This window comes from Pagrus major, chromosome 4 (assembly GCF_040436345.1).
Source record: "Pagrus major chromosome 4, Pma_NU_1.0".
Classification (NCBI taxonomy): domain Eukaryota; kingdom Metazoa; phylum Chordata; class Actinopteri; order Spariformes; family Sparidae; genus Pagrus; species Pagrus major.
Window position 1 is genome coordinate 28,462,827 of NC_133218.1, and position 8,459 is coordinate 28,471,285.

The window sequence follows — 8,459 nt, forward strand, 5'->3', positions numbered from 1 at the left end:
CTGGCCATGCGGGGGAACAGGCCAGCCAAGGCTTTAGCATATCCCCAAATATGAGAAGCCACCGTCGGACTGGCTGCTGCGCGTATAAATCACTCTGCTGTCGCGATGTGGAGGATTTCGTGCAGCGGTTTGAAAAAAAAAAAAATTGTCGGAATGTAAATGGGCCCCGTGTGTTGTGTTGTGGAGGAGGGAGGCATCAGGGGAAGCAAGGAGTTGTTGCACATTTAACAGCTCACTAGCCATTTGGCCTGTCCCTTTGAGAGAAAGAGAGGAGGAGGACGAGGGGGGTTACAAAAGTTGTGCGCACCCCCTCCTCTCCTCCTCCCCCCCTCTTCTTTCTTTGTGATGGCACCGGGGCGGACTTGTGGTGGTGGTGGAGGGAGGGGAAGAAGAGGAGCAGAGGGGCTCATTTGCATCTTATTACCCCTCGCCTGCTGGCCCGGTATAAAACCCTGTGCAGGGCAGGAGACCCATCAGACATACGCACTGTTAAACCGAGAGCGGCAGAGAGAGACGGAGACTTTAGGATCAGCATATCATTATAAATCAAGTGGGAAAATAAACAAGAGAGCTGCCTCTGTCTCCTGCAACGACTGACTGGAATTAACTCCTATATTTCCATCGGGGGATTTCATTCACGCTTCTCCAAGAGGATCCTTCTGCTGAGGATTACTTCAACATTTTCTTTTCTTTTTTTTCTTTCTTTCTGCCTCGTATGGGAAAGTAGAGGAGGCAGACGAAAGGAAAAGGTCCACTTCACCTTCTCTCCTGCGCGTCAACGCTTCACCTTGACTGTGACATAACGGAGAGCTTTTAAAACTTTCTCCATGATTGTTTGAGCCGGGCTACACGGACCTGTGGAGCTTTCACTGCTTGTTGAAGGGCTGTCAACACAATGGGACGCCTGTGTCTGCTCCTGGTTGTCACCCTCTCTCTACTCACCTGCCAGGTAGGTCCGAGATCAAGCAGGCTACTTCAGTTACTGAAGGATGATGCGTTTGGGTACTTTTTGCGCCTGTAAAAAGTTTTAAAGCGCCTAACAGATGCTGTAGTTACCTGTCTCAAGCACACTGTACTGATCAGGCTTTGTATGTGTGTGTTATAGGTTTTGTGCTCCGGAGTGTTTGAGCTGAAGCTGCAGGAATTCCTCAACAAGAAAGGCGTACCGGGGAACGCGAACTGCTGCCCGGGAGGCGCCGCTCATCCGCAGGGCCAGCAGCAGCAGCAGCCGCAGGGCCAGCAGCAGCAGTGCGAGTGCAAGACTTTCTTTCGGGTTTGTCTGAAGCACTACCAGGCCAACGTCTCCCCCGAGCCTCCCTGCACCTACGGTGGGACTGTGACTCCCGTCCTCGGCTCCAACTCTTTCCAGGTGCCGGAGACCAACGCGGACAGCTTCACCAACCCGATCCGCTTCAACTTCGGCTTCACATGGCCGGTGAGTGTCTGTGGGGGAATGCATGGACGAATATTATTGTTATAGAGGGCATCAAAAGTTTTCATGTTTATTTTAATTCATAGTTTTGTTGTTATATTTGTGTCATGTGGCCATGAAAAGCCATGGGCAGACTGTGAAGTCATCGTAGTCTTATTCCATTGGGACATATTAGCTTTGAAGAGTGCAAAACGCAACAGATGCTCCCAAACTCAACACTTGTGAGGGTCTTTGTCAGCAGTGTGTGAGAGGGGCTATTGTAGTGTTTCTGTGCTCTTTGGTAGGATAAAACGGGGAGGGGAGGAGGGCGTGTGTGTGTGTGTGTGTGTGTGTGTGTGTGTGTGTGTGTGTGTGTGTGTGTGTGTGGAGGGGGGGGGCTGCTGTTTTCACCAAACGCTCCTCTCCTCTCCCCCGACCTGGCGTGGTGGGAAATTTAACATCCTCTGAGTTGGCACATCATTGGCAGCGCAGCGTGAAATTCCGCCTCGTTTGGTTTTACGGCGGTGTCAGAGTGTGATAGTAGCAGGGGTGTGAAAAGGGAGCAGGTAGGCCCCTAATCAACACGGGAATTAGGCTGTGAAGTTTATTGGGAGGCCTCCTAATAGCCCTCTGCTGCTCTGCGGAGGGAGGGAGGCCTCCAGGCCGAGCAGCTGTTGACTCTCTCTCTGTCTGTCTCTCCTCAGGGGACGTTTTCACTGATCATTGAGGCTCTGCACACAGACTCCCTGGACGACCTGACAACAGGTGGGTGGCAGCCACAGAGGGCAGCACTGTAACTCAAAGACAGGCCAGGAGGCTAACAGTGGCTTTGTTTTCTCTCAGTAGCATGTTTTTCACTTGGTGCTAAACAGGACAAGACAGGTTGATGAGTGTTTTAAATTCAAGAGCAAAATAAATTAATGTGGCCTTTAATGTCATCTTGTTAAATGCAAATGTCAGTGTTGCATCAACATCCAGAGAAACCTGCATATTTGATGATAAATAACTTGATTTAAAGACAAGAGAAACATCTCTACAGGTGCAGGTGTAGGAAAAGGCCACCAACAGCCTTTGAGATGTACCCTTATCTTTATGTCCTGCTCTTATCATTGCACTAATGGTGACTAACTGACCCCACCATGAGAGTGTGTGTCTCAGTTGGTGGTGGTGGTGGTGGAGATAATAGATAAAAGGTGGCAGACACCAGGTGTAACCTGTGCTCTGTTTCTGAAAGGAGTGAGGAGACACTTCACACCTGAAAAGTTTTTATTCATGCAGCAGAATCCTTTCTGTCTTTTATTTCTGGCACTAAACCAGAAAAACAACACACAAATTTTAGTGGAAAATGCTCGTTTGTCGTTCTACAGAAGGACAAACAAAAAAGTCATCGTTATAAAGAGAATACAAAGATCTAAAATCTAGTAAACAGATCAGATAAAACTATTAAGACAACTCTCATCATGCTGTTCACTAACAATAACAACACTCATTGACGTTTCCAGACAACCCGGAGCGTCTGATCAGCAGGGTCACCACCCAGCGTCACCTCACCGTCGGAGAAGAGTGGTCCAAGGACATGCAGACGTCCGGCAGAACCGAGCTGCGTTACTCCTACCGCTTCCTGTGTGACGAGCACTACTACGGCGACGGCTGCTCGGTCTTCTGCCGGCCCCGAGACGATGCTTTTGGCCACTTCACCTGCGGCGAGCGTGGGGAGATCATATGCAACTCTGGCTGGAAGGGACAGTACTGCACTGAACGTGAGTGGGTTTGCTTATTTGTCCGACACTTATCATTCAGGCTGTGTGGAGCAACATGAAGACAAGTCGTAAAAAGGGTCGAAGAAGACAGAGGTTCATTTTAGTTAATATTTGATCACACTGACAGCTGCTGGAGGGAGAGTGGAGCAGCACAGTCATTAGAAGAAGTAGTGGTGTTAACATGGCTCAAGCAATCACAGTCAGCTTAAAAACACATTATTTAACTGTCCAAACCAAGGAGCTATAAACTGACACTGATGAAAAGTTTATAAATTACTTTTCAAAGTGAATCACTTGCCTATCTTTATTGTTTAGGGACTGTTTCCACCTCCTAATGCGGGGCCCGTGTGCAACAGGCGTCAGTTAGTTATCCCATAGCACCAGAGGCCTCCATTCTAATGAGCCGCAGTGGCTCCTCAGTAATTCACACGCCGCGTGCCTTCCATTAGACCACTGGGGCCTCCTCGCCCCAAACCTCCTCCCCGATTGGCCAAGTGGGGGTCCTGTATTGTTGCGGCTTGGGCTGGTGATTGGCCGAGCGGGGTTGTGTATTGTTGTGGAGGGGGCAGCTGCTCGGTGAGCGGAGACAATGGAGCAGCTGTCTGGTGGTTAGCTCCACACAGACCAGCTGGCCCTGGGGGGAGGAGGAGGGGAGTGAGGAGAGACGGGAGGAGCGGAGGAGGGAAAAGGAGAGGAGAGGAGAGGAAGAAGAGAGGAGGAGAAGAGAAGGGGATAGAAGAGGAAGGGAGGAGAGGAGGATCAAAAGTAGGAGGGAAGAGGGGGGAGAGGAGGAGAGGGGCCAAGGGTGAGAAAAGGGACTTCTGACCCACAGTCAAGGGGAGAAAGGAGGCTTTGTGTGGGATGCTTTTGTGTTGGAGAGCAACCATGTTAAAGGAGAGGGCTTGTTGGCTGGCTCCCCCAGTTTGGTGACCAAAAGCTGCCGTATCTCACTGTGGGCTGAAAGGTAACTTTTCAGCAGCTTCTGCAGCATCGACACATTTCAGACGGTGGTCAGGAACGACCCGCTGACCTCTGATCAGCCTCACGATTCTAACATTTTCCACCAATCCATCAAACATGAGTCAGAGACCTCTCATTCTCTCTCTGACAGAAAGGGAGAATGAAAGAGACTGTAGACAGACAGACAGACAGCTGGGCAGGTAAACAAATTGGAAAAACAGGCAGGCCAGCAGACGGGCTGAAAGACAGGCAAACAGATAAGAAGGTTGGGGCGCCGACCAGACAGGCAGTGGTTTGAAAAGAGCCTCTGTGAATGGGAGACTGATGGAGGGCAAACACATGTTTCCAGCACTGGATTTCCCATGATTAACCGGTCACTGTTTGTTTCCTCCCTGCAGCGATCTGTCTTCCTGGCTGTGATGAAGAACATGGCTTCTGTGATAAACCCGGAGAGTGCAAGTAAGTCAGAAAAAAACATGAGAATTCATTTAAGTAGATAAATGTAACTTCTTTATACAGCAAAGCATTTTCTGATCATCTCTGTTTTTCTTATGAACAGTATTTAATGAATGTTTTGTCCCCAGGTGTCGTGTGGGCTTCAGTGGGCGTTACTGTGACGACTGTATCCGTTACCCGGGCTGCCTCCATGGCACCTGCCAACAGCCCTGGCAATGTAACTGCCAGGAGGGATGGGGCGGGCTCTTCTGCAACCAGGGTGAGTTTACTCAGAGATTTACTACTCTGTCGGGTTAATCGGTCCCCTTTGTTTCACATTTAAACAGTATCGTTTCTAAATATGTTTTCTCATGATTGTCTCCAGATCTGAACTACTGCACACACCATAAGCCCTGTCTTAATGGAGCCACCTGTACCAACACCGGCCAGGGCAGCTACACTTGCTCCTGTCTGCCTGGATACACAGGCGCCAGCTGTGAGACCCAAGTCAACGAATGCTCTGGAAATCCCTGTCGCAACGGAGGCAGCTGCACTGTGAGTATCAGTCAAGTAAAGTGACAAATAGAAACAAGAATATTCATGTCAACAAGCCTGTGTAATCACTGTTTACATTATTTCCACAATAGGACAACGACAACGGCTATAAGTGCACCTGCCCGCCTGGTTTTTATGGCAACAACTGTGAGTTAAGCGCCAACACCTGTGCAGATGGGCCTTGCTTCAATGGCGGGCGTTGTGCTGACAACCCCGAAGGTGGCTACTTCTGTCAGTGCCCGATGGGATACGCTGGCTTCAACTGCGAGAAGAAAATCGACCACTGCTCCTCCAATCCCTGCCTAAACGGTACGTTGTGCTGTGTGTTTATAAGTTCACCTACACCTGCAGTTACAGCTCAACCTGTAATTAAAATATCTGGAGACTAATCCTCTTCATCTCCATCCCTCTACAGGTGCAGAGTGTGTTGATCTGGTGAACTCCTACCTCTGTCAGTGTCCTGAGGGATTTTCAGGTCCTAACTGTGAGGACAGCAGCAGTGTCTCTGGATACTGTCTGTCCTTTCCTTGTGATAACGGTGGGACGTGTCAGGAGGGACTGAGCGGCTACACCTGTAACTGCCCCCCAGGTATGACAGCACTCAACAGATGTATCTTGTGTTAACATTAATTGTTTTTTATGTAGTTTTGTTCAAGGCACTTAAACTGTCCTTCTTCCGCAGGATACACTGGTGAAAACTGCAGCTCCCCTGTCTCCCGCTGCCATCACAACCCCTGCCACAACGGAGCCACCTGCCACGAGCGGGGCGGTCGCTATGTGTGTGCCTGCGTGCCTGGCTACGGCGGTCACAACTGCCAGTTCCTCTTACCAGAGGACCCCAAGCGTCAGCCGGTGGTGGAAGGACCAGATCGTCGATATGTTGAAGACAAGGAGGATGACGACAGCGGATTCCCCTGGACGGCCGTGTGCGCCGGCGTCTTCCTCGTTCTTGTGATCCTGATCGGCTGCTCAGTGCTGGTGGTCTACATTCGGGTCAAACTGCAGGAGCGGCACAGTCACCACGGTGACAGTGTCCACAGTGACAGCCACGAGACCATGAACAACCTGACGACCACCAACAATTGTCTCCGCAGTGACAAGGAACTGGGCACTCTGATGACAACGTCAATTAAAAACACCAACAAAAAGGTAGATTACCATTCAGACCTCGGCGGGTCACTGGGTGGTCTGAGTGGAATCAGCGGCCTGAATGGATCAGAGAGGAACGGCTTTAAGACTCGCTACCCCAGTGTGGAGTACAACCTGGTCCATGAGCTCCGGCCTGAGGAGCTGCCGCTGTGTAAGGAGGAGGAGCGGGATGGGCCACAGGTTAAATGTGAAATGCTGGATGAGTCGGACTCAGAGGAAGGATACAGGAAGAGACAAAACAGGTACATAGCTTACAAAACATATTCTTACACTGGTGGAAACTTTAATTGTGCAGGTCTTGAATTGCAATGAAAACATGGGTTGCGTAAAGGACAGCAATTCTAAATCTGTTTGTGTTCTTCTTCTTCCAACAGCGATGCATCAGAAAAGAAACCAGTGGAAGACTCACCGAGCTGCAGCGAAGCAAAGTATCAGTCATCCTGTGATTTGAACTGTCACGCAGCGAGTGATCTCCAGTACCAGTCGACCAGTGACGTCAAATATCAGTCGACCAGTGACGTCAAATACCAATCGACCTGCGATGTTGAATACCAGAGTTCCAGTGACAGCAGGTACCAGTGTACCCCTGACACCAAATACCAGTCTGTCTACGTCATGTCGGACCAAAAAGATGAATGTATCATCGCTACAGAGGTGAGTTAACACAAATAGGATCATCCCTGTAAAATATATACAGAGCAACTGAAACGTCTCCCAGCACACGATGAAAACATTCAGAACTGACTTTTTTCTTTGCCTTTCACAGGTATGATACCAGTCCAGACCAGACCAGCTGGGACCAGTTTCCTCTGGCGGATGGCGGTCCACACACACCAGCCCTGAGCAGTAGAGCTCAGCTAGTCTCCAGGAGGTTTTACTCCTGCTGTTTGCTGCTGTTCCCTGGGATTTACCGGAGGACTTTGAGCCAAGGTGCTACTGAGCCAGAGCGGAGTCAGTACCGACTTGGCAAGGACTTAGTACTACAGTAGTACTACGGGTGAATGCTAGACGTTTTTGACCTTCGATGAATGGAGGTCTAACGCTGACTCAGTGCTACGGATGAAGAAGACGGTGCTCGCACTGGTACAAACTTTGTACAGAAACAGTGCTGAATGAGTACTCATGCAGTCAAATGGTGACTGATGATTTACTGCTCGTACCAGGATGAACTCCTCTGGAATATTGACTTGGATGTTGACAAATGATATTGTAGTACCATGGAGTACTGATTGAATGAACAGTATAGTACCTTTGGAGTACTGAAAACTTTTGAAGTACTGTTGTAGTACTGTTATGTGCTGTGGTTTTACAATGCAGTGTAAAAGCTGTCGTGGATATTGGACAGTTCATGTTCTGGGCAGTGCTGCAGAGTAAAAGATGAACAGCAGTAGTCCCTTTCTGGACAAGACAAAACAAAATTAACTGCAGCTGTACATCTGAAACTCTGCAGCACTGACAGAGATAGCATCGGCTGAGCTGGCTCTCAGCAGAAAATAGAGAACTGAAGACTCCAGTAGTGACTGCAGATCGATCCAACATGGATCCTGTTGGGCCATACTGGCCCCCTGACCCCTGAAGGTTGTGATACACAGGGCAATGTTTTGGGCAGGGCAACTTAGGAAACACAACAGTCAACATAAGAGACAGGAAGAAACAGAGAAACGAACCTGATTGAGGTTTAATGATCCAATTACATATATTTTTTTTCCTGGATTACTACTTCAAAACTAGTTCTCCTCATGACCTAAAAATGTTGCTAGGGACTAAATTAACCTCTGATGATGCTGTTGTGTTTCCAAGTCAGCTGAGCTATAAATTACTAGTCTTAACTGCCAAGACCTCATTGCACTATGGAGGTGCGAGTGTGTGCGTGTCTGTATTTGTGTGTGTGCGTGCATGTGTGTGTGTGTGTGTACAGAAGAGGCCTGTGTGTGGTGTCAAGTGTATGCACTGCCCACTCCCGCTCCCCTCACTCCCAGTCTTCCACTATTAGCCAATTGAAGGACACCATCACCCTGCCGGCCCGTTGGTTAGGATCAGTTGTTTTTATTTTACTTGTTATCTAAAGAAAGATGTATTCTTTTAATTTAATTATGTAATTATTTGTGTTCCATTCTGTTGTGATTCTTTTTGTTGTTGAAACCTTTTATAATTTAAGTTGGATTGTTTTTATTTGGCAGATAATGTAT

At 48.8% G+C, this 8,459-nt stretch overlaps 1 protein-coding gene across 1 annotated transcript; it reads left to right on the forward strand.

Annotated features, from left to right (window-relative positions):
- Nucleotides 1–895: 895 nt before the first annotated feature.
- On the forward strand, nt 896–7,042 carry dldh (dihydrolipoamide dehydrogenase). The gene is made up of 12 exons (XM_073463859.1): nt 896–949; nt 1,106–1,435; nt 2,116–2,176; nt 2,914–3,171; nt 4,530–4,590; nt 4,716–4,846; nt 4,952–5,121; nt 5,214–5,430; nt 5,537–5,710; nt 5,804–6,512; nt 6,645–6,924; nt 7,037–7,042. Exons 1-12 carry the CDS (start codon nt 896–898, stop codon nt 7,040–7,042), a joined length of 2,451 nt encoding a protein of 816 aa, XP_073319960.1.
- Nucleotides 7,043–8,459: the final 1,417 nt, after the last annotated feature.

Excerpts from the sequence above, each read along its gene's own strand:
- dldh (XM_073463859.1), top strand. The coding sequence starts at position 896 with ATGGGACGCCTGTGTCTGCTCCTGGTTGTCACCCTCTCTCTACTCACC. Across the intron at positions 1,436-2,115 it reads ACTTCGGCTTCACATGGCCG|GGGACGTTTTCACTGATCAT; the intron begins GTGAGTGTCTGT and ends GTCTCTCCTCAG. Across the intron at positions 5,711-5,803 it reads CACCTGTAACTGCCCCCCAG|GATACACTGGTGAAAACTGC; the intron begins GTATGACAGCAC and ends CTTCTTCCGCAG.